We start from the raw sequence: 26828 nt of genomic DNA, 5'->3' as shown, positions 1-26828 counted from the left end.
TGAACTAAACCACTACATGACAAAAAAATCCTACATATCTTCAAAAGGTACAAATCTAGGGATCAGAAAGGAGGAGGAAGATCAAGGGAGGTTGTGTGAAGTGTGTTAATGGAAGAAATAAAGAAAAAGCAGGAGTACAAAATGAATACCACTTTAAAAAATTACCTCTAAGCCATGGAACAGTTGTTCAGTGGTAGAGGAGAAAGCCGTTATTTGTGACATATTAATCTAAAACTGACAAAGCACTGAAACATGCAGTCATGTACCGTCCAGGCCAGCCTGGAGACAGACTGAATCACGTAACTTTAACATCTGTAACATCTATTACACTGTGCTGTGGGGTTTGCCTTTGAAAGATGGTGCTCAGCAGTACACAAATCTATGGGGAAATGGAGAAGTGTAACAGATAAATGGTTTCATTCATATTTTCTCAGAAATTATGCTCTCCTGTGTAGGTTTGGAGCTGTATTTTCAAACACGTTTCTTCTCAGGTAGCTGGACAAAAAGTAATGCTAAACTGCACTGAAGTGAATCTACTGGAGACTTCTGTAAGATCTCAGCATACCTGTGGTATATTACAGTGAACAAACACACAAGCCATGCTTAAAGGAAGAGCCACCACTCTGCATTTCTCACCTGCAGTTCCAGAGAGTTCCACACTTAAGGTTTGTTCAATAGTCTTGTTCTCAAATGGGGAACCCTTGGGATCACTGGAAGACAGGGCACATTTATAAAAACAAGCTGAAATGGAGTTGCTGTAGCCAAAATCTACTGAACCCCCCTCCCTTTTATAAATGTTTGCACTTGTTAATACTTACTTTGGTGACTCGGGTGTCAATGGAAGTGACAAACTTGTTGGTTTGGCTAAAGGAAAAAAGAAAACAATTATGCAATACTTAAACACTCTGTAATATATACAGTAAACATTTCTTTATACTTTGGCACTGGAATCCTGTGGTAGTCAGTTAAGGCTGAGCTTTGATAGTTCAATTGCCATTTCGGTGTATCTCAGATAGATAAACAGACTCATCCTGATTCCTTATTACTACTACCAAAAAGGCACCTAAATGTCAACAATTATTTACATCAATTACTGTACCTCTGAAATACAGTACACCACCCAAATGACAAGAACCGTTCCGAAGAAGAGTGGTACATGTTAAAAATCAACGAAGAACTCTACAGGACACACTCTGAAAATGCTATTTCTCTCAGTGTTAATTTAGACTACAGTTCACGTTTTATTTGGAAACAGGAGCAGCAGAATAACTACAAAGTAACAGAACGTTATGAATATTCAGTTAATTTTACTTCTACAAGATACAATTTTATATACAGCACTGAGAATAGGTTGTTTCTATGAGGCCAGAGTCCAACCAGTTGTAGTCCAAATTTTTGCAAATTATTCCTGCAAACTATGACAAACCATGGACATAGTCACAGATGGTTAAAAATGGGGTTGAAGCTCTCAGCACCACAATCCCAACATACGCAAAAAACAAAGCTCTGGCTACAAAAATGTAAGTCTTTGTAGCTTTTACTCATGCAAAATGGTATTTTTCTCAGAGCAAGCCAAGAACTAGCATATTGTAATACAACTAAGATTCCTTTAACATTAAAAATTGTATTACTTTCAAATTTTACTTTTCAGAAGTTAGATTGATGTATTAAACACAGAGAGCATTGTAGCAAGAACAACAGCAGGGGATCTCTTCTGCAGATTAATTACTTAAGACAAAATGTTCCCCTTGAACACTCCTGCACTGCAGATCTTTTGTCCAGAGTGTCACTACTGCATATTTCATATTCATTACAAGCTTGGAGCTCCCATCACCATTAAGGGATTTTATATGCAAATTGATTACTTTTATATGCTCTAGAGCATTCCTGAAGTAGTATTACGTTTTTAAAAAATTAACTCAATTCTCAAGAGCTGCATATTGTTTCTTCTCCTCCCCATATGAAAGTTAGGAATGGAAGCTCAGGTGTTCACCTCGGGTTCACCTTCCTCAGAAGTCACTACTGGAGTGAGGAGATGCACCTCAATGAGTTACTCGTCTGGCCCAGCACAGCCACTGATTTGTGCATTAAACCAGGTGCAGTAAAACTGAATGTAACCTGACACGTCTTTGTGTATAATTTATATACATCTAGGAATACTAATGTTTGCCTGTGACTAAATAGAGGTAAAACTGGCTTAAAAAACCAGACCTTACAGTAAGGCTCTGGAATAAAGTTTTATACAAAAGCTTCCATTTTATTTTTTTTTAATAAAAATCTGCATACTCTTAACCAATTTAGGCTAAGGAAGCTGAATGTGTAAGAGCTATTTACATCTCTAAAAAGTCTCATGCTAGCTCTTATTAGTCCCACAGAATAGTCCCACATCAGAATACACACATACTAAATTCTGAAGCACTGAGGCACAGTGCAAATCTGCCAGAGATGGGCACAGAACCAAGGCATTATCTCACACTTCCATGTATTAATTTTAGGCAGAGGTCTCCCACTGAGAAGTTCGCATACCAAAACACCCATCAGTTTTCTTATTGCTAGGCAAGAGCTTGACCAAACACTCTTTCTGCAAAGGATTCATCCTCACATACAGCCATTGATAGTGTAAATATTTAGCCAAGACACTATCATTTTCCATGGTGCCTGTTTATTAGAGTTTCAAGGTCTACTGTGGCGTGGGTTTTCTCTTATTAAAAGGAGTTCACATCAAGTTGCTTGTCCCTGTAAATTGAAAACATTCAGGTTCAAAAGAACTACGTTTCCTCATGGGCAAATTTCAGTGCAAAACCACAGATGATCTTTGGCATGAATGCGTTTGTGGACATTCCTGTGGGTTTGCAATATGTTTGCAACAGTAACCCTAAAGGAAAATAACATTCGACTTATCCTTTGTGAGCTTTCCCTAACTTCGAAAGAAAACCTCAGACTGTGATTTTTTTTAAAACAGAAAGAGCCAATTTTCTTGTACTTCTGATTAAATGTATGAACCAATGACTGCAGGTCTGCAAATATCAGTTAAATTTGGAAGGTTGATTCTGCATGAATTGACTGTCCAAGCTGAAAGCATTATATTCTTGTATTTGTATTATATGCAAATCCATTAATATTGAAGTTATATATTGGTGTATGAGGCAAATTTGCTAAAAAAACATTTCAAAAGCCTGTAAATAAAGTGCAGGAATTAAAGAAGAAGGTAATTTCTCTCTGCCTGCAAATTCACTTGCAAGACCACTAAAATCACAGTCATCTGTTAAGCACTGGTAAGTTAGGTATATGTCCCTTTGGACTTCTGTAACCTCTCCTCCGTGCTGCTTCCACAACCCAATGTGCCCTGACTCTTTGAACTGAATCTACACAATTGCTCAGCTGGGGAAGAAAAGCAGCTCTGATCTGAATACAAAGATTTTATAATCTGTATGTATGTTTGTGTGCACATACATCTATGTATGTGTGTAACATACATGTGCATATAGCATGTTATATCACCTACCAACTTAACATCCAACAGTGTTAATAAAGCCCATTGTAACTTCAGGCAGTTCTGTTTTTCAGTACCATTGCAGAAACAGACTCAGGTTTCACATGTAGAGCTCAGTCAGGATTCTGCTGTGAAGGAGACTGCCGAAGCCATCCAGACGGAGTGGCAGTTGGCATAAGGAAGCTTTAGGAGCAGTTGAATTTCCTTCTTACAAGAAATATAGTTTAGGTAATTTGAGACCATAATGGAGAAAACCCACACTTAGGATGTCAGAATGTACAGCTGCAAGAACAATATTAAGTGATAGGAAGGGAAGATTATTCTTTTTGAGTTTGTTTATACTTCCTAGTGCAGAATGAGAAAATGGATTTGATGGCGGCTGAAACGCAAGGAAGTGGGAGGGGAGAAGAAGAAAAAACATAAAGTTTACAACTGTTGCTTTAAAAATACCAAACAACACATTTAGGGTTGCATCCTGATCTCTGTTGCAGACAGGTAACTTCCATTGACTTTAGTGGAGTCATTCAGGATTTGCACTGATGTGTCTGAGATGGGCACCTGGCCTTCCAGATGCCAGGCGAATATAAATACATAGATGTATTTTAAAGTAACAATAACTTTAAAAAGCTCCCTTTGGGTTTGTAAGCTTTTACAGCTTTCCTTTATCTTGGGACAACAGACAGGGGAAGAGATGGAGAGAAAGTGAGAGAGGAGGCTTTAAGTTCTTGCATGCTGTCACAGAAGCTACTTGTAATATAGACCAGTTTTATACACATCAGGGGATACTAAAAGTCAACACAAGTGTTAAGTTTTGACCATAAAGAATCCAAAAATGAGAGAGAAAGATCAGGATGGCATCTAAACTTTCAACTATTTACAAAATAAAATTACAAACCAGCACTCGAGCTTTAACAGGAATGACACATTTATTGCTTTCTCTGTAGCAGTGAGAGCACTATTTATTGTCTCTTAAGGGCTATGTAGCAGGTTAACAATGCCTTCAGTTTTACTCCAGCAAAACAGAAAGAAGCTCACTAATGAACTGGCCTGCCCAGCTTGTTTAGGGGTATAATGATTTCTTAGTAGTACAGTTTTCTGTGAATAAGTGTCTCCAGCTAGCTTGGTATATTACCATGTGATACTTGTTAAACTTTTCCTGAGATCCTCTTCTGAGGCTGGGGGGCAATAAATAAATGGATTAAATATGTCTAAAAGCTGAATCTAGCTAACTAATTCTAACTTCATTACACTGTTTTAAAATTCTCTTTACACAGAAGAGAGGCTGGATTTACAATACTAATCCAAAGAACAGAAGTAGAATTGAGGATATTCCCAACCATGGTACTTCAGCTTCCCTGCATTACTGCTGGTACCAAAGCTGTATGCTGCAGTCCCACACCTACCCTGCAGATGATTTATCTGAGACTGCAGATGGGGCTTCCTTTTGGAGGTGCATTTCTCTTTGCTGCTGTTCCTGTTCTCTGCTGGTTTGGTCTGAGGAGGATCATCATTTGTAGTCAGATATTTGAGAAGTTCAGAGCAGGGACGTCTTTGAGGCTTTTGCTGTTGACAAATGCTCTTCGCTTTATTGCTCCATGAATTCTCAGTCTTAAAAACAGGATAAAATAAAATAAAATAATAAAATAAAATAAAGCTAAAATTAGTGAGCTGAACCTTATCAGAATGGATATAGGTTTTCTGAAGAGATGAGATTTTCAATGAAGTGTTCAGTCTAAGTGTACTAGATCTATGAGCTGTGAATAACTGTTTGCAGAACAAGGAAGGAAAATTACATTTAAAATTCCTAAATGACATTTATGCAGCTTTTTATTTCATTTCTCCTACATTGCAATGTTCCTACTCAGCAACATGTAACTAACAAGACCCTACAGCGCCTTTACTGTGAACAAAAAATAAGCTGGTTTAAACCTTAATTTGCTGCTGATTGCTTGGGCCCAGTATTCACGACTCTCTTAAGTACCCCTAAATGGTCCATTTTCAGTTACACTCAATGGCAAGACAAACATTGTTTAATACTGCCTGCTAACAGAATTATGTCTAAGCCCCCCATTCTGTCCAGTCAATGTCTAATGTTTTGCCAAGAATCCAGTGTCATTTGTCTTAGCTCAGACAGCTGGGAAAATGGCAGTCTCACATTCTGGAGTCACTCATAAACAACACCAGACCATCAGCAAATTTTATCGCACCCCGTCCTACTCTGTGTATCAATAAAGTAGGTAAGAGTAACAGACGGTGTGACTACAACTGAACTCTGCCAAGAGAAAAGGCATAAATGAAATATTCAGAGCATAAAGGACCTCAGATGATTTCTGGAACCCAGTCTGTAACTCACTTTATTTTTTAATTAGTTACAAGATAGAATGCATATTAATAAAACACGTTCAGATCTACTGCTTGCTTGGTTGCTAAAAGCATAAAAGACCTTGTTACACTTTCTTTTTTTTCCTTATTATAAAGATTAAGTTTGTACCTTAACAACCACAGGGCTTGTTCTGATCCTGTGATTAGTGTTTGCATGGTTTTGTGTGCTGAGACCACTGCATTCATTATAATTTAGCTGAGTGTTGGCTGGAGCCAGCAAGAGCTTCTTAAGCTACAAACACATCAGGGAAAGGGAAGTGGAAGGAAAAGAGTAAAGTTATACATCTTTATGGATTAAAATGACTTATCTACATTTTTGCATAGTTACTTAAAGTTAGTTATATCAATTTCAGCAAGCAAAGTACAATAAAACTAAAAGAAAGACTTGATATTCCTCAGAGGAAACAGATTTCATTTTCTTCTGGCTTGGCAGCACATTTCCACTCCCTTTACTGCAGTATACTGTGGGGCAAGCAGAAATGACAGCGATCTTGGATTTCTGAATCCATAGCAAAATGAAATTCTCAGTGATCTGTTTGACAGAAGAGGCCTCTGATCTAGACAGAAACATTAACAGACTAATGGATACAGTGTCAAGATTCAGGTATCTGGCTCTGTTCCACTGAAGCCAGTGATAAGAGGCTTTCAGCAGAAACAGAATCACATCACAAACTAGATTTACTGAGCAAAATGCATATAGTGTTTCACCCACATCCTCATCCAAGGTTCAGTTTTGCCCTGGTTAGCACTAAGCTGGTGCTTACTGGTCAAATCAATGTTAAAGGCACAAAATCAGCCCCGCATCCCAACAGACTCACTGGGCCTTTCTTCACAGATCACCAAAAATTGTGTCTAAACACGCACAACAAAAAGAGCCCCAAGAAATGAAATATGAGTTAAGAGCCATTACCCCGACTTATCTGAACAGAATGATAAGCAAAAGTGTCAGCCCCATTAGTATAAGAGTTTAAAAACAACCTTTTCAACAACTTTTTAATAGACTGCCATATTAATCATCCTATGGCTATTTGGTGGGGGGTTTTTGCCCGCCTAATTTTCAGTTCTTCACTTGATTTTCCTCTCCAGTCAAAATGAAAAGTCCAGACCTTACTGTGACTACATCATACCCATGCAGCGGGTAGCCAGAGGCACATCCAATTCCTGTTAAACAGTAGGAAGGGTTCTTACTAGAGACGGCTCTTCTGCCTCCTGGGTTGGAGGGGTGCCGTCGGGCATTGGGGAGGGGCTAGCGGCCTTTTCGTTGGTCACATCTCCATCTGTCAGTGCATCAAATGAAGGCAATCCATCCTCATCCACAGGGATGCTGTCCAGTGTTTCAGTGAGAACAGCTAGCAAGTTTGCCTCGCTCTCTTCATCTATCTTCTGTGGAAGAGGACAAAACAAAAAGAGGAACCTGGTGAGAAAAGGACTGAAACGATGCCTCTGTATGCGAACAAGCGGACAACATGTAGTTAAACCAGCCCTTGAAACAGTAACCTGCAACAGAATCTCAGACAATGTAATTAGGTACAATAAAATGATCCATCTCTGCTCAAAACAAATCTCTTTGCACTCGTGGTGTATTGCTAGTTTACTTTTCTTCCACAATTTTTTTTTCTTATCAGGTGTTAACAATGATAAGTAATCACCCAGGGATTGTATTACAGGATGAGCCTAAGATGCTGACACCTAATGATGGTGTCAGCCCAGGCTGTCTCCTTCTTTCTCTCTTCAACACTGAACACCAGCTAATTGACCTGACAAAATTACAAGAAACAGACAACTAATCAGGATACCAAAATGAATCACCAGTAAAATATAGAAAACCTCATTCACATATATGGTCCAATTTAAGTGAGAAAGGGTTACCCTTCCACATTTCTGCAAATCCTTGCTCCAAACCCAAATGAACAGCTCCTCATTCCTGAGTATTCCGGCATAAGAATAGCCAGCAGCACTCATATGATAAATGACAGGTCATTTGGGTTTCTTTTAAAGGAATGTATTAGGCAGATTGCCTTTGAAGTTGTCCTTTCGAGTTATGTCATTTGAGTGCTCAATGCACTATTGTATGCATTTATCTAATTCAGACTGCAATTATAAAAAGTAGATTAATTTCTAATCAGATGTGGCTGTAATGTTAATTTATATCTTATTTCAGCAACATGAGTTCTTTTTGTCAAATTGAGTAAATTTAAGTGCCTCCTGATTTTTTAATGAAATATAGTCCCTACTGTATATTAAGGTACAGATTTTTTGAGTGCTGAGAATACTGAGAAATAGAACTGTGTAAAAATCATTATATTTATTTTTCAGAAAGATTGGAAATTGATCTTGACAGATCAATTATCTAGGACTCCTAGGCTGATCTTAGCGCTATTAAAGTAAATGAAAAGCCTTTCACTGATTCAAGCGATATCAAATTGGGAGTTTTTCCACCAGTTTCAGAGTAGCTCACCATGTTCCAGGTTCACAATGTGAAAAAATTTCAGCTAAGTTCAAATCTCGAAGTTTAAAAGTGAACTAGCAAGACAAATAATACCAGCAAGACAAACAAACAAGCAAAAAAAGAAGCTAAAAAAGGCAACAGCAAAACACTGCCAAGTTACACTTTGGAAAAAAAAAATCAAGCAAATCTGGGTATCCCCTTAGCACGACTTTTTTCAGTAATACTTTCATCTAGCAGACTCTGTTCAGAGATGATCATAAACCACACATATAATTGCTCCTGCTAGGCTTCTCTGCCAAATCACACCTCACGGCTTCTAACACAAAAGCTGTCTTTGAGCTAGAAAGCTAAGGCAGAGCACAAATTATTCTGGTGCTTACAACTTCATCTCCAAGAAACAAATAAATACTCAGGCAAGCTAATGCTAAGGAGAATCATTTACTTAAAAGGCAAAAAGGCACTTGGCCACTGAGAAAAAGCATCCAAATTTCGGTATCAGGTGATTTCCACCATACTAAGCAGACATATGCACACAGCTGAGATAATTCAGTTTGTAGAGGGTGGAAATGACAGAGGGGAGCCACCTTGTGAATAAAACCATGCTCTGAATCCAGCTTTTAAAAGTCGCTTTCTAAGAGGACAAGAGGAAAACCATGGTGTCACTTCTAGAAAAGCAAGAAAAGATACCGGGCAAGAAAGTGTGTACCAGTGTTGTTTCCCGATGGCATTTCAAGCCCCTCGCAGGTGGTGGGATGAATGGTGTGAGAGCCAGCCCTTGAGCCTAAGGTGTCCATGAGGTGGTTTGGCTGCCTGACCCCCAGCCCTACACCAGGAACTTTTTCAGCAAGTTCAGCTGGTGGGTCACACTGCTGAGCCTTGAAGCATATAAAGCTGACAATAAAGCTGGAAGTGTTGCTATTTCTAACAGGGAATGCCTTCTTTAATAATAGCATGCCAGAAGAAAACCTGATATTTGCTGTTAGCTGCTCAACTCTCATGCTTTAAATAGACATTCAAGTGCGCTGACATTCAGGAACAGAAAGTTGAGCGGACACCGGTCCTCATCACAGCAATTTCAATTAGTTTTGTACAAGTTTCAACATTCAAACACCCCAGAGAAAGCAGAGGATGTGACAAAGAGGACTCTGTTAAACAATTAATGTCACTTTCCATTATTGCTTCAGTCCCAATTTACAGAGCAAATAAATCAAAGTCACCACAGATGAAGCACACTAGCTGGCTAACACATGTCTATTCACAAACAATATGGCAGCAGGAACACATTAGTCAAGAAAATGACATTGCTAGATAACCTTTTAAAGGTTTAACTATGCTATTGCTCCTAACTGTCCTAAATTACTATTTATAAAGAAACACGGTTATTAGATACAGCAGAAATGCTGCTGAGGAGAGATGCAGAGGGAGAGATGGCTGGGTACATCAACGTCTGAGCAATAATCAGTGAAGCAGCAGCTTCCTCCTTTGCTATTGCAGCTTGAGTCTTGGTGTTGACAGCACTGGGGAGAAGCAACGCCATGGCCAAATGCAGGCTCTTTCACGGTTTCAGCACTGTCCCCACAGAAGTTCACATTTCAGACTGGCATCCAACCCGCTCATCACACAGGCTTGGTGGAACAGGAGGAGCTGAGCACCTTCCATCTCTGCCAAGGCCAGAGGATGCCCTGTGTGCTCTCTACAACTGACTCCGCCATGTCCCTAAGCTCATGCAGGATCTTATAGGAAGGATTTGCCTCTCTCTATAGGAGCAGATCCTAGGTATTTAGACTACCTAAATGAACTACAGTGTGTAAGAAAAAGAACCAGAGGATAATCTCAAATGTAAAGCTGCATGACAAATATATTTAATTATTAAACTTATGAAAAAAATTCATAACTGCATGTTGCTAACTTGCCTTTTTAATGCAGAAGCAGTTATGCATCACTTCCAAATCACACTGTTATGTTAACATAAAGACATTGGGGCCAGAGATGTTTTGATCCCTGTAAATTTTCACCCAGATGAAGGAGGCAAGGAACACAAGTATGCCAATGAATGCACATGCTTCTGTGTTTCTGACAACAGAAATTTCCAGCATATCCAGAATGCCATTAGCTCTGAAAGGAAATAAAATTTGGCATTTGTGTCACTCTATATGGGTGAATGCAACAGGTAAACTGCCAGAACATCAGCTAATCCTCAAACATGAGTGATCCAGGAGGCCAAAGACCATGAAAAGTTTCTAATTGTGCTCTTCTCTGCTTTTACATGCTTTGCTCTAATACTTTAGTATTTCTACAGCACTAAAAATAATTCTCTGTCTGAAAACACTTTAATAGTTGTGTAACTATTGCAATCTAATTGCATTTCTGCCTTCAGTAAAATGTCTCCAGAGATATTCTCTCTTTGGTCAGTGAAATGAGTTGACAATTTACTGACACAAAGGTATTTAAATCCTCTACCCCTGATGATTCCTTCTCTTTTGCTTATTCTGACTATTGATGGAGCTGGGTTCACCTTGTGGTTAGCATTTTATGTCTGTAATACCTGTTACTTGTGGGTAATCCACAGAGGCCACAGAGGCCAAAGATTGAGCTGTAACAAAGGCTTGTCCGCCTTGTCATTCACGGTCATCCCTTTAGGGTGCATATAGTGAGCAGTGCTGTGATTTATCCTTAAATTTTCTTCCTTTAAAAAAATCATGCAACATTTAAAAAACTCTGTCATTACCATCATGGGTTAGAGAACACCTAGGAAAACTTGACATCCGTAAGTCCATGGGCCCTGACAGAACACATCCATGAATGCTGGAGAGAGCTGGCAGACACCATAGTGAGGCTGCTTCATGGTCATCTTTAAAAGGTCATGGAGATCAGGAGAGGTGTCTGAGGACTGAAAGAAAGCAAATGTCACCCTGGTCTTCAAAAATTGCAATGAGGAGGATTCATGGAACGACTGACCAGTCAGCCTCACCTCGATCCCTGAAAAGGTGATGAAGCACCTCTTTCCGGAGGCCATCTCTATCCACATAGAGGACGCCAGTCGATCAGAGATAGTCAAGCATTTTTTCACTAAAGATAAGTAAATCATGCTTGACCAACCTGATTGCCTTCTATGATGAAGCAACTACCTGGATGGATGAGGGGAGAGCAGTGGATATTGTCTACTGTGACTTCAGCAAGGCTTTCGACACGGTCTCTCGCAACATCCTCATAAGCAAACTCAGGAAGTGTGGGGTGGATGAGTGGACAACAAGGTGGATTGAGATCTGGCTGAACAGCAGATCCCAGAGGATCATAATCAGTGGCACAGGGTCTAGTTGGGGGCCTGTCATGAGTTGTGTCCCCCTAAGTTCAATACTGGGCCCGGTACTGTTTAATTCATTCATCAGTGACTTGGATGAAGGTCCAGATGCCTCCTCAGCAAGTTCATGGATGAGACAAAGCTGGGAGGAGTGGCCAATACCCGAGTGCTGTGCAGCCCTTCACAAGGACCTGGACAGGTTGGAGAGATGGGCAGAAAGGAACCATTTGATATTCAACAAAGGCAAATGCAGGATCCTGCACCTGGGGAAGAATAACCCCATGCACCAGCACAGACTGGGGGCCATGCTGCTGGAAAGCAGCTCTGCAGAGAAGGACCTGGTAGACACCAAGTGTCCATGAGCCAGCAGTGCCCTTGTGGCCAAGAGGGCCAGTGGTACCCTGGGGTCAATCAGGGAGAACACTGCCAGCAGGTTGAGGGAGGTGATCCTGCCCCTCTACTCAGCCCTGGTGAGGCGCACCTGGAGCGCTGTGTCCAGTTCTGGTCTCCTCAGTACAAGAGGGACATGGAGCTCCTGGAACAGGTCCAGCAGAGGGCTGTGAGGATGATTAAGGGGATGGAACACCTCTGTTAGGAGGACAGGCTGAGGGAACTGGGTCAGTTCAGCCTCAAGGAGACACAGCTGAGAAGGGACCTCATCAATGTCTTTCAGTATCTGAAGGGAGGGTGTCAGGAGGATGGAGCCAGGCTCTGCTCAGTGGTGCCAAGCAACAGGACAAGAGGCAACGGGCAGAAACTGATGCCCAGGAAGTGCTACCTGAACATGAAGAAGAACTTCTTTACTCTGTGAATGACAGAGTACTGGAACAGGTTTGCCCAAAGAGGCTGTGGAGTTTCTGTCACTGGAGATATTCAAGAACTGTCTGGATACAATCCTGTGCCACATGCTCTAGGAGGGCCCTGCTTGAGCAGGGAGATTGTTCCAGCCGACCCACTGCAGTCCCTTCTAACCTTACCCATCTGTGTTTCTGTGATCCCTTCTTGAAAACTTTGAAGCCAGCGTGCAGATGATCTGACTCAGGATTATCCTGTAGCTACTGTCATCAGCGCAGGTATGCTGATCCATTCCAGAAAAGGGTCAAGCCCATCTTTTAGAAAATATTTTCAAAATATTAATAGTATCTCCAACATCTTCCCTTTGGGTGACTTCCCCTCTGCCTTTCAATTGTGATTAACACATGCACAACTTTTGCCGACTGTATCTCAAGGAGTGAAATCAGCTAACGAATGATGATGCTCTGAAGTTTCTTTACTGACAATGTGAATAGTGCAAGGGCCCATTGTGATTCACACTGAAAGATCAGGGTCTAAACTTCATTATTAATCCACAGCCCAAAGGATCTGGGAGCAGTGGCAGCTCGCCACATCTTCACAAAAAGCCCAGGAAACTTTGGGACAGATCCACAGCTGGTAGAAGCTGTCACCACTCCAGCAGCCCAGCTTGGTAAGCAATTCAGAGCAGCCAGGTGTACACCAGAACTCACAAGGGATCACCATTTCAACGTATCGACTCATTTCTCCTCAGCAGCTTAAGATCTATTCATAGCACAATTAAAAAAGAAAATACATGATTTTCCTCCAGCTGAAAATATCTGAGTGATCTAAAAATACTAATACATTATGGCACTACTTTCAAACAAACAAAATTGACTTGTGAGCACATCAGGGAATTCCAACAGGATTTAATTCCTTAATGACAAATTTTGGAGTAAGAATGTCTGTAAGATTGTCTTTTCCTTAAGAATTGAGGGGTACAGAGTCACCCCTTTTTGCACATAAGGATGCAGAGGCGCTGAAAAGCTCATTAACACCACTCAGGCCCTAAACACCTCCTGTCAGCAAACATGCAGGAGGTAGGGGCAGATGGTGTCTCAGCCCCAGCGCCACAAACCAAGCTTTGCCACAAGAGGCTAAGGAGCCACAGGCTGGACAGAAGCACAGGGAGGGTAGGAGGTGTACAGGGATTAGGATGCAGGCTGGTATTCCTACTCCTAACAGAGAAAAATGAGAACTGAAGTCAAGGACGATGAAAGGGAAGAACTACAGCCCAAGTTTTCCCTCTTCTGGTGCAGAAGAAGCCAACCTGCCACGGCATGGCACAGACAGCGCTGTCATATTGATTTTGTTGCCTTTTCCATGTGCTGTCCAAGGCAAGCGCCTCCTTCTCCTCAACTTAGAGCTGGCCATACCCAGGGCCAAAGATGAATTAGTGGTCCAAGTGGAGAATCACTTGTTCCACCTTACCTGCTCACAATCAGTCTCATGCCCTAATATATTTTGAGAAGTTTCTCAGCTTTTATTTTACTGTTCAACTGCTTTGCAAATCCTTAAGCATCCTGCATTGTCTTACAGTAAAAATTCACATGATGCATTTGCATTAGAACATTTTTCCAAGGTCTGTTAGTCTGGTCCCCAAGAGACACTCCCATAATTGAAATGCTTAAGTCCAGAGCTATCAATTATCTTTAAAAACAAAATGGAGTCCCACTAGGAGAAAATTACAGCCAGGTTTCTTTATATGAAGTAGAAATATGGGGATTAATTATCACCACCCCTGTGCAAATGCCTTTAGGGTATGGAAAGGAAACAAGATCTTTTCTTTTCTTGAAGGAGACAGCTAGCTATATTCATACTCCTCACATGCACCAGCAGGCAAAGACCACTTGAATCCAGAGCCTGCCTTCTGATTTCAGCAGCCCCACTGCCCTTCATAAGGAATGTGGATATATCTCAATTGCGGGACCAACCACTTATCCGTATTTATGAAAAAGCTTCACTCCAGCTGGATTTCTCAAGATACAGACTTGAAGCAATGCGCTCTACCATCCCAAAATACTCTCCCCCAAAACAATGTTAAATAAATATTGTGATTCTACACAATGCAGGTACTTCACTGCCTAATTTCCAGAGCTAGGTTCCAGGGGGGAATAAACCCCCAGCACTGCTCCCAGGAACATTATGACACCACTGGAAGGACCTGCTGAACGCCCGCAGGCTGAAGGAGATGGGAGCACCTGCAGCATCCATTTTCCCCTCCCCTCTTCAGGATATATCAATATAAAAGTAAACTAAAGTAAAGTAAACTAAAATAAAAATTATTATTTTCATCATCATAATCAACATGTTGCATATTTCTCAGAAAGTTCTTATGTGTAATCTTGGTAACTGAACTCAGATTGCCTTCTCTCTGAGAGATGCTCACCTGATACTGTAAAACTCCTGCCAAATACTTGGTATTAAAGCATCACAACACAAAACCACAGCACAGACCATTTGCAAATAGGCTTTTCTTTAAGAGCATGCCCTTGATCACTACCATAGCTCCTGTGAGATGGACTACCTTTTCAAGTGAAAAATCTAACTTTCCTGCTCTAAGCTAAACGTGTCAGTTTAAAAAAGCCTACTGAATATTCTTCTACCACAAAGTCACTTTTTTATTACTTCTAACGAGTTGTTGCAGTTCAGAAGTTTCCATTACAGCCTGGTAATTAAGTTTATAATAAACTGAAGAGCTACTAATTGACTTACTCATCTCAGGAACTTCAGGATCCAGCTAGCAACCCATGCTTTACATATTTTGACCAAAATTCATCCACATTTTGCAAGCCATTGCAATTTGATTTGTGTAAACTGCATCCTTCCCCTCTATCATAGTGATCTTTGATTCTGGGGAAAAGATAAAACAAAAAACAATCTGCAAGCAAGCTATTGTGTCATCGACTGTGTTAAGGGAACCAATGATAAGATATTGTTGTGCTGGATTCACTTCACCAGTGGTAGACCAAATACCAAAAACTTATAGTAAGTGAAACCACAGAATCTTTGCAAATGCAGTCAACTTGACTCAGCATCAAAAGGTCACTCTATTCCATTTATACTTGATCCTGAGCACAATATTGAGAAAACACTTGAAAGCAAATCATCTTATCATCAGTTTGGGCCTCAACATTTGCTGACTATATAGACTAATTTGCTGATTACTAAGTAAATGCTCTACCCATGTTTTTTACTGGGTTAGCTCACCACGGGGGCTTTTTAACTTCCACAGGATTTGACACTGTAAAGGGACTGCATGTCTGTAATACTGAGGCACACCATGGACTTACTATTGTGCTGCCTTGTCCAGTGCTAGCAAAGGCCACCTGGTCTTCATGGGTGGGGAACTGCAGCAGGAGAAGATCTGGCATGTCTTGTCGAGCCCACAACGGACTAGGTTTGGGCTAAGCTTCCCAATGAAGCACAAAACTCTCTCTGTGTTTCTGCTGGGTAAAAACAAGAGCAGGGAAAGTGCAGAAGTGCAAGGGGGAAAGAGCGCCTGGTGAAGAGCCAAAATACAAAGAAAGGCTGGGAGTTTTTCTTCACTGTCAAGACCGCCAGAGAAACTAGGATGGAGGTGAAGTTTCTGTCTGCCAGAACTGCTGGGGAAGCAACAGGTGAGCAGAAGAGTGAGTGAGCTGGGGAAGGGAATGCAGGACAGGTAGCCTGACCTGCATGAGTAGCTCACTGCCCAGGGTACAAGCGGTTAGGCAGGCTGCCTCTGAGCTCACCACCCACAAGCTTCCCCCACTCTGGAGCAGCAAATGGCACCTCTTACCCATCCTTCCTTCCCCACACACAGACAGTCGCTCATGCGTGTAATAAGTTCCTGAGCAACAACTCAGACAGGGATTTTTAATTATTATTATGCACCTGAATAATACACAGGAGAGTAGAGAGTTAAAGTTCCTGGGGTCCCAGTCTGGACAAGCTCTAATATGGAGCGGGTATTGTAGAAAGAAGGAAGAAGGGGAAGGAAGGGTACAGCATAAGGTAGGGAAGACATCTGGGACTCTCCCTGTTGCAGAGCTTTCAATGACAGTGTCAGCAGTATTTCAGTCCAAACACTCAAGCACTGCTTGCTCAGATTTATTTATTTACTTGATTTATGGTCCATGCCTACGCTAATCTCTCTATGCACTGATGTAAGATTTTTCAACATTCATATACCTTTGTAAGGCAGCATAGCACATCCTGGAGGAAAAAAAGGCTACATATATTTTGCGGTAATTATTGTAAAAACTTGTTTGTCCTCTTTATCATGACAAATATCCCTAAAAACTGCACTTCAGTGGTAGTATGGACTCTGCCAACAAGAAGCATTGTCTTATCGCTTTTATTCATTCTTTATTTCAGTGTTGCATTTGCTTTAGTTTTAATTATATTGGATGTGTCAGGATGTCTATAATCATCCCTACTTCTGTCTTGAGATTTATGACTCCAAAGAAATACAAACTTAAAGGTAAAATTATACATAATATAGCAGAGAAGAGTTTACATAGATTTTTAAATTTTGTTCATTTATGGGGAGACTGTTTTTGTGCAAATGAAACACACACTCAAAAATTCCTTTTTAAACTACAAAATAAGACACTTCTATCTGGTGCTTTTACTGTTAGAAAATTGGAATTTAATTCTACCAGGAAATTAGCATTTGTAAAGTATCAGCTTCATTAAATGCTTTTTATGATGTTTTAATTTCTCAGCGTGTTCAGCTTCATCAAGCCTAACACATGCCCACTGAAAAGGTATGACAAACACAAGTCATGTCTCACAGGAAGAAAAGCACTGGTTTTCCTTACAGCTAAAGCATGAATGGATCAGTACATCACTAATACATCTGGACTTACCATCAATTTTTATTGTAATTTAACTGGATGGCAGCTATCTGGTTTGAGTTGGTTAAAAAAGTTTACTCAGATACAACACAAAAACTTGTTTACAAGCCTAAAGATGCATTTCCTCTGTGTATTTTACCTATGTAGCTGTACATTATTTTTAGGTGGCACAACAATGTCCTTCAATGTCCTCCTCATTTGTCTGTACCAGCAGATGAGTTGAGTGACACACACACCCTTTAGAGAGGTGGTTTAGACAGATAAAATAAACCGCAGGTACCTGTACTCCGAGTGTTCTAGGCTGAAAGTAATAAAGGCTCCTTTATACCGAAGCACCAAATGGGAATGAGAAGATGCCATGGTAAGGAATGTCTTAGCAGGTATAGGGTTTAACAGCACAGATCACAGGTGCATTTTTCCAGGCATTTCAGAGCACCTTTACAGTCCCATGAAAATAAAATGGAAGCCTCTCCCAGCAAGCAGGTCCTCACCTCAGAAAGCAGTGATTGAACAGTGCAACCTGGTAAATCCCTACAACCACCAAGAATACTCTTCAGGATGAGGAGATGTGTCTGAATTTTCCACCAGTTAAACATTTGGATATGTATATGTCTGATAATATCCTCAGTTACACATCTCCTTGATTTGTCATTCAGTGTTAAGACTTTAATGTTCTTTTAATCCAATTTTGTGCATGCAAATAGAATTGTAAAATAGAGATGGTGATTTTAAAACAGAAAACATTTAAAAAAACATAGAAGAGCTATCTGTTGCAGTCTCCTTTAGAACATGCCCACTGTTGGCTTTCTATGTTTCCTGGAACTCACTGGTCTTTACAGATAATATTAATAAAACAGGGTTGACACTAAAATGTAAAACTAATTTGCTAGTTTACATTAAGGCTACCAAGTCCATTTACCTTCAACCAGTCTGGCAGAGTTATGCAGTGCATGCATACTGTGGTGCACACTACAGTTCCCACTGCAGTTGCCTCTCCTCTATTTGCTCCTTAGTCAGGACTGAATTTATTGCTCATTCTCTGCTAGTCCTTTAAAAGTCTGCATGTTCCCAATCATAAGCCCTCCATCTGTGTGATGTAAAAAACTGCAATTTTTTTTAGTGAGGCACTAATATTAACTAATATTCCCCTTTTCATCAGAAATGGCAAAAATCAACCGTGGCGTATTTTTTTTGTCCTCTTAATAAATGACACAGAACAGGCAGTCAAGTCCAGATGTACTTACCAATGCACTAAATAACATTATTAATTATAATTAGGCCACAAGTTCCTTTAGACAGGGACTGTCTTTTTGTTATGTGTTCACACAACCCCTTTCACAACGATGTCCTGTTTTACCATTGGGCTTTGAGATGCTGCCACAGGACCTACAATAAATAATTTGGGGTACTTCCATTTAATCCTGCTGGCAAACAAAAGAAAAAGAACTTAGACTCCGATGTTCAGCTGCTGCAAATTAGGACCTCTCCAAAGGTCTTAACAGCTATGCAGATTTACACTAGCTAGGAACCTGGTCCTCTCCTCTTTGTGTATGTTGATGCTTAAGCTGAGAACAGCAGCTCCTACATAGTGTGTCTGTACCACCCTGTCCCAGGACTAACAGCAGTCCAGCCACAGGCCAGCAAGGGCTAATTCTTCCTCCTTACCAAGTGAGTTTTGCAGCTGAGCACTACACTGCTATGACTAAGACACTGAGTTTAAAAGCGTTCTTGGGTTCATCTTGCCTACAATGTGGTACACACTGTGCTTGCATTCCCTACTGGAAATACACTGACACTATCTGTTCATGTCAAGTGCACCTTCAGTTTAGAAGTTATCCCCACTGAAGTTAACACAAGTTATAATTTGAGCCTGTGTAGCTGCTAGATGCACAGCCAAAACCCCACAGGATGTGCCTAACCCCAGGAATAATAAGTAAATTGAAACCATTTGAATACTAAACCAGAGATGGGACCTCGCGGATCACTGGGTTCGACAGAGCCTACATCCTCCTGGCTAAGATGGCCTCCCTTTGTATTGACATACTTTCCTCTGCTCTATCAGCATCCAAATTGAGGGGGAAGAAACAGGGGAAGGGAGCTGTAGATTGGAAACAGCCCAAGATGAAAGTGTCCGAGCCTTGCTTAGCTGGCTGAGAGGAGTGGGTGGGACTACTCATGTTTAGGAAGCAGTAAAATCCTGTTTTGTAAACGTACATGAGGATTACACATGCCACTAGGGAGGAAGGAGGGGAAAGGACAGGAGAGAGGAAGAGAAAGCAGGCAGACAAGAAAGTAAACATGGTTGCACTTTATTCTACACATGAGGGAGTAGGGGAAAGGACACTCCACCACAGGGTATTTCAAGTAAAAAAGAGCTAGCTACTTCTAAGTGTGCAATATTGCAAAGTCTTATCCACCTGAAGCACCAAAACACCAGAGTGCAATGAGCACCACAGTGTTTTACAACTGCATCTGGCCTTGCCCCATTTTGATGGCAAAGAGTGCTGTAAATGCGAGTGCTGGTGGCACAGGGAGCGCAATGCCAACTCCAGCTAGCCATCCCTTGGATTAGAGCAGCACAAACCAAGCATCACCTGGCAAAGCCGACGGAGTTAAACAAGGACAGCTTAAGTGTAAGTGAGAAGGAAATCAGGCCCTTTATGTCTGCCCTTCCTTCCCTGGGAAAAACTAAATACATTCCTTATTCCTCAGACACATCAACAGCAATAGCTAAACTGCCCTGATCAGCTTTCACCATTGGCAATGCAGAAATGTTTATTTCCATTAGGCTGAGTCTATAAAATCTTCCTTTCATTCCTGTACTCCCACAATTTCCAAACAGCAAAGCCTGACAATTTAGTCTCTGACAAGCAAGCTTAATACTGAGACATTTGGAAAAAAAAAAATCCATACAAAGAAAGCTCTTAAGACAAGATAGGCTGAGCGTTTGCACCACAAATGGTTTGTTTCAGCTATCTCTTTGCCTCCTGTAAGACGGAAATCAGACAGCTTACTGGCTTAGCTTGTTAGGCCAGGTTAAAGGGATGCAGCGCTGAAAGGCTCTTACAGAAGCTTACCCTTGGACTAAAAATAGCAGGCACTAGAGAATTATCTTAAATACTACCAAACTTGTTCTGCACTGTGAATGCAGATAACTGTAATATGTTTCCATTTTTGGTAGTTTTAGAGCTTTTTAAAGTTATGCTCGCTTTAGCTGCCTATTTAATTAGTTTCTGATTCTATTTGCCACTTTTTCTCTCAGAGATATAGCCTGAGGGGTACTTTGCCTATGAATCCTTTGTATTTAGCAGTGTTGCTATTGTTAACATCTAATGAGCTGTTGGATTTGCCAAACACTCAGTATAGGTACAAATGCTTCTTTGAAATATAAATGTTTAACACATAGCAAATAGGAAATCAAAAGATACTCTGATGCAGCATCCTCACTCTCTCATTGCGTCTCATCAAAAGAGAATAAAAATAAAAATCTCCTTTATTACATTTAATTCTGAAATTCAAAAATGCGTATCTGAGTAAGACAATTTTCGCTCTTTGTCCATGACTTTAGAAGAAAACTAAATGATTTTTAGTACCGTAGGAAGACTTGTGCATATGACTAAAGCTCCACAGTCTGACACAGAGCCCTTCCAGATGAACTATGGAGCTAGCAGTGTTTTCTTTGGGGTAAAACTGCAAGACCCTATAATCTTTAATAAAGCCACCTCATTTTTAAAACACATAAATGGAGATTTTGGTGGGTTTTTTAGGCTACAAGCAGTTTCTCTTTAAGCTCTGTTAAGTAGGATACCTGTTCATCTGCTACTCACTGAAAACCATGACAACAACAAAAAAAAAAAAAAAAAAAGAAACTCCAAAGCAAAGCACAAATGTTCTCTGTCCTTGCATACATTTCACTTGTGCTACAGCCAGTCTGAAAGACATCACCACAGAAACCAGTCACGCGGTGTAACACCCCTGCTGCTGTTGTTGCCTCAACTTTGCACTTCTGCAGATAACATCCTTGTGGGTACTCGCTGTACGAGCTCAGATCAGAACATCACAGGATTCAAGCAGCAAGGGCCTCCACACACTGATTCCTGACCACTGCCTTCCACATGATGTCCCCAGCACTGTGCCAGTCTTGGCATAGTGATGATAGCCATAACAAGAGCACTGAATGGAAACTGATTCAGACACACATTTTAGTATGTTTTCCAGTACTTTTTCTTTCCCTGGCTTTACTGCAACTCTTTAGTATGAGTCACTTTTAACATAATTTAAAATCTCACCTTGAGTGAGGCCAACTTCTGGATAGAATAGCTGGGCAAGGTCAAGCTAAAAGCCATCCACACAGCTGAACAGAAGTGTCTTCCCTTACTGGGCAGACATCACATCCAAATGCCTTGGAGCTGGCAGAGCCTGTCCTCTCAGACACAATTTTTCTTTGACTTTCTTTTCAGGGTGAGAATTTTTTTTACTCTTAAATACTGGCAGAATTCACAGACTTTCTCACCAGATATACACCCCATGTCTTTATAAGCTCACACATAGTGGCATAACCCAACCACATCTCTTGCAACTGCCATTAAAACCCTCCATATGTCTTCATTTGGGAAGCAAGTTTTCTTTTTGAGTCAGGAGTTAAGTTCACAGCCTCTCTGTCAAATAAACAACATGTCTGTTGTCACCTGGCTGCTGAGCAAGCCCTGTCTTTAAAAGTATGCACTCACTGATTTTAGACATCTATTTCTCAGCCTTTCCTTCCGCTGTCATGCAGCAAAAATCACGCTCCATCTTGATTATGATGATTAACATTACTATCCATCTCCTGCAATTTGAATATTTAAATAGTATTCTAGGACTACCAAGGAAACACCCCTATTGCACTGAATGATCTCCAGTCACATCTCAAGGGAAAGTATCGGCAGAAAGTACTAACAGTTCAATCAGACAAGATCAAGAAAGGAGGATTATAATCCTCGCTTTATAGAAGGGGATTTGACACTCACAGATTAGCCCACTTCTCCAGGCCAGAGTGCCAGTAGGCCGTAGGCATGGCAGAGGGCAGGGCTCCAACGAGCAACACCACCACCCCCTTCCAAGCAGGGGACACTTAACCAACACCAGCAGTGCACACATTCCCCGTCCCAAAGTACATTCAGCTGAACTTCTGATTGTCAGAAGACTGAAAAAATGGTTGTCAAGAGTGTTGGGGTCACAGCCCAAAGCTAAGAAGAAACTCATTTTGTGCATTCATGGAACTTGGTGACTTTGCCATTTTTTGTACAGAAAACATCACCATAATATTTGCTCACTTAATACTAGCATTCCAGAATGGAATGTCCCAGAGAAAGTTAACACAGAGACAGTAATGAACAGACACACAGAACAAGGCTTGTGTGTAAGATATAACTCCATATCAGAAAGACAAAGAGTACCTCTATGATGCAATGCATGTAAGGGAGAACATCAGGGCTACAGCAAAAGAGACAAGTTTGGACCTCTGAAAAGGACCACAGTCATGACCGAGTTCAAAAGTGAGCATGGAGACCATCCACTTAAACATGAAAAGCCATAAACATAAACCAATCCCCCAGAACGCAAGAGGAAGAGGTTATAATAGAACAGCAACTCAGCAAGTGTCTTGGAAAAACAAAGGGCCCACAAAACATATTGCTTGAGTGGGGCCTTCTATTTGCATAGCTTACTTTGGGAATATAAAAACCAGAAAACATCCAAAGCCTGTAAGGTAAGCCTTTACCTGTACAGATAATCAAACACACTTGTTTGTCCCAAGGAAAGATAAGAAGGAGAAAGTGAAAGTGAACTGAGGGTTCAGCAGAGCTTTCATCTTGAAGATTCCCAAATTCCCAACTATAAGGCTAAGTAGGAAAATATTTAACTTTAGACTTTGGGTGGCCCTTGGAATCAAAATAATCACAAAAGCAATCCCTGTTGATCCCCGTCAGGCCTCCATGATGGCAGCTGTACTGAATAAGAGTCCCAAAGAGCAGAGCCTATGGGAGGGCAGAGCATGGGGCGTCTGCAATGTGTGACCACCTGCCAGACAGAAAAAGAAAGAAAGAAAAAAAAGCTAGTTTTTTTTCCCTGTTCTTTACTGTATATTCTTTCCATTTTTTTTTTTTTGCTAGTGAAGAGACTACACTTTCTTGCTACAGAAGTAGCTCAAGATCAGGGATCTGCTCCCAGGGACCTTTGGAGCTGACGTGATAGCCTGGGATGTGGCACTCGTTTGCAGACTTCCGTATGTAAGACTGTGTCATCTACCACAGCCTGCAAAGGTCGTTATGAAGTCCATAGAAAGTCAAACAGCAGTGAAGAAGGAAGAAAGTGTCTTTGGCACGGTATCAGGAATAAAATGCCTTTCTCAAAGGCATTTGTGGGATATCAGGCAGAGTGAATTGGAATTAGGATGAGGAATTGTGCCATTAACACCAGCAACAGATTAAGCACTGATGATTTTCCTTGTGTATAAGGTGGAAGAAGACAAGGTAGGTATTGTTTGTTTATTGAAGCAAGAAGGTTAGAGATAAGATATAATCTAACCAAATCATGGAATGCAATATGGGAAAATAGTCAAGAGTTACCGAGTCTGAATCAGTGGGTTTGTCTAATATCTCTAGGTACAATTACCCCCGACGCAAAACAATTACAGAATTTCAGAGAAGGAGAACACCAGGTGAAGTGGCCCTGATCCTTCATTAGTTGAGTAGCTTTAAAGACAAGAAAGGACACCTGCACATATCCAAAGCATTCAAGCAGCAGGAGGAAGACACCTCCAAGAATTTTGGAGTGTACAAATTTGGCACCAGGAAGTCCACTTTCTTTGCACAGAAACAATTCAGATGGATTCAAACATTTAAATATTTTCTAGGTTTCCATTCCAAATCTATGAGTATTTTCACTTCTTTGCTGTTGAAAACAACCATCTTATTATACTACAGTACTGTCTGTGTGAAATGCAGAATTTTGTAACGAAATCTTGTTTTCTCTTCTGAGGTCATCCACACTCAACCCTAAAGAGTTGACTCTCTAGGAACAACAGTGATGAGGACTAATGTGGACTATCTTCAAATCCCTACAGCCTTGGTTTTCACAAAGATTTTAATTTTTTAATTTATTTACCTTTTTATTTGGAATACACCAGCACTGTTGAGGGGGATTCTAAAGAAATAACAGCACATTATGAGTCTGAATAGGAAATGACTGGAGAATATAATGGAGTTCTGGACAATACATCTGAGGGATGTCTTTAGAAGAGCTCTTTTAAAGACCAATTTTGGGGAGGAATTGGGAAAATCTAGCCACTCTGTTGAAAGGGATAGAAGGGCAATGAATTCTACTGCAGAATCTCTTCTTTTGCTGACTCGGTGAAGACACATTTGTCATTCAAAGACAAATTAGAAAAGGGCATGGATCGTGCTACATAGATGCTTCATCTCAGTTATCAGCCAGGTACAGGCAGCTTCCAACACATCTACCTCCAAGTGCATCTGAAAAAAAAGCAATCTCTTCTGGTAGATGTGGACAGAACGTCTTTGTCAAAATTTGAGTTTGAGCAAATACGGCAAGGCGGTTTAGCACAGGGAGGATTTGTCCCTGCAGAAATTGACACAAATTCCTTTAGGACAGGGGCAGCCACCCCAACCACATAGCTGGGACTGGAAGCAGATAGAATTAGGGAAACTGGAAGATAACACTGTCGCCTAATGTAAACTCTTAAATCTGCTGTAAACAGAGCAGTAACATTGGCACAATAAAACTGGTATGTGTCACTGCACTCCCAGAAGCAGGTGTAGGGAAGGACAAGACACATGAGTGGATTTTTGTCAACTCTGAGAATTTGGTTTGAGGAAAAATCCAAGCTGACAGAAACTGTGGCATTTTAGGTAGCATTCTAGTGATGGAAGGTAAGCTGGAGAAATCATGCAGAAGAGAATAATGGGAGATCAAGAGGAAGGCTCCCATTTGATGTTCTGCTTTGCACATGGCGCAACTTGGGAATAGCAGCCTTGAGAAGGCAGCATTCCTGGATGTTCCAAGTGCAAAGACCAATACCCACAAAAGCAATTTATTAGGAAGTTTCTGACATGCATATCTTTAGGAACATACATCTGCCATTTTCAAATACATGGTTTAGGAAATAGGAATTATTACAGGCTTAAGTTTAGGGATATGTCTCTTTCCTTCTTTAGCTTTGGATCTAAAAATAGAAGTTTTGCAAGTCTAATCTTGTGAGAGATCCTGAAAGAGAAAAACCTCTGCACATCATGGAGCTGCCCCTAACAAGCCCTTTTGGGTCCAGATGTAGTCCACAGAGAGCCAGTTCAAGTACATCTGGACAGTGTTCACAGAGCTGCACATGCCAGGAGCAGTTCTGTCAAGTGATGCTGATGGTCCAGCAGAGAATTAGCCCCCTGTGGTCTATTAGCTCTGACCATACTGGACTTGAGCTGACCAGTGTGGAGACCCTGATGTGATTCCAATTGCAGTGGAGTGCAGATTCCTGGAAATCATTTGTGTCTGTACAGGACATAGCCAAATAGTCCTTCCCAGCACAGTTCTGGAAACACAATACAGAGAGGCTAACTACCTCTGCAGGAACCTCTTCGGTACATTAAGGTCATGTTTAGCCAGAGCTCATAGCCCAGTAGGATCCCAACTCACTCCTCCAGATCTTCTCCAGTATCCCTTCATCATTTCCCTGTGTCCCTGTGTTCCTCTGAGAGAGAGGTCTGCTCTCTCGCAGAACAGACCCTAGGAAGAACATCAGTATTGAGTGAAAGCTAATAAATCCCCCCACAGAAGCCATGAGCACTATGCAGAGGCATACATATGGCCTTGCAAGAGCTTGCCCTGATCTGCCTGAAGAGCACTGTATCAGAGCTAACACACCCTCTCTATTTACAAAGGGACCAGAGCATCTTCCAAATGATAGCATTTCTTAGCTTCCTAGTCTTCTGTGGGTTTTTGTCCAGCTGAGTTCTAAAAACTTTTTAAATTTAATTTTCTTCTTCATCTCAGGTTTGGAGATAAATAAGTTTCCATGTTGGGATATACTACTTAAGGCAGCTTCTTCTTGGGTTTGGTAGTCCCACAACACACTGACACAACTGCAGCTCTGACCTGTGTCGTAGGTTAGAACTTTATTTCCTGGACTGGGCAAGCTCAGCAGGCTGGAACTGCCTCCAGCTGCCTGGGAGGAAGAGGAGTCTGGTTAGAGAGCAGTGCTCACAGGCCTCTGAAGGAAAAGTGACTTGAGTGTATCTTCACTCAAAAATCCCAAGGACCAGCTCTTTTCCTCTATCACTACCTTTGCTCCTTCCAAGGACTTCAAAGTGCACACCATAAAACTGGGATGGGCTGGTCACTAGCACATACAGACTCTTCCCCTACTACAGGTTTTTTAGGCATTATCACAAAACAAGTAAATAAAGACAGTTTTTAATAACTGAAAGGGGAAAAATAAAAGAGTATGGCCCAGTATCACAGCCAAGGAACCTGGCA

General features: G+C 41.1%; 1 protein-coding gene across 2 annotated transcripts in view; it reads right to left on the bottom strand.

Moving 5' to 3' along the window:
• The window catches only part of PPARGC1A (PPARG coactivator 1 alpha), a 68751-nt gene that overhangs the window by 25695 nt on the left and 16228 nt on the right, over positions 1–26828 (bottom strand). Inside the window, exons 3-7 of one of the 2 annotated variants that reach the window (XM_082281558.1) lie at positions 7064–7258; positions 5985–6107; positions 4897–5101; positions 819–864; positions 637–710 (exon numbers count right to left, since the gene is read on the bottom strand). In XM_082281558.1, coding sequence (XP_082137684.1) covers positions 637–710; positions 819–864; positions 4897–5101; positions 5985–6107; positions 7064–7258 — 643 coding nt within the window. The remainder of the gene's footprint in view (positions 1–636; positions 711–818; positions 865–4896; positions 5102–5984; positions 6108–7063; positions 7259–26828) is intronic. The other variant, XM_082281559.1, reaches the window with a different exon arrangement.

Source organism: Coloeus monedula, assembly GCF_965178545.1.
Source record: "Coloeus monedula genome assembly, chromosome: 5".
NCBI lineage: Eukaryota > Metazoa > Chordata > Aves > Passeriformes > Corvidae > Coloeus > Coloeus monedula.
Note: the sequence above shows the minus strand (reverse complement) of the source record. Positions and strands in the feature narration are given on the sequence as shown.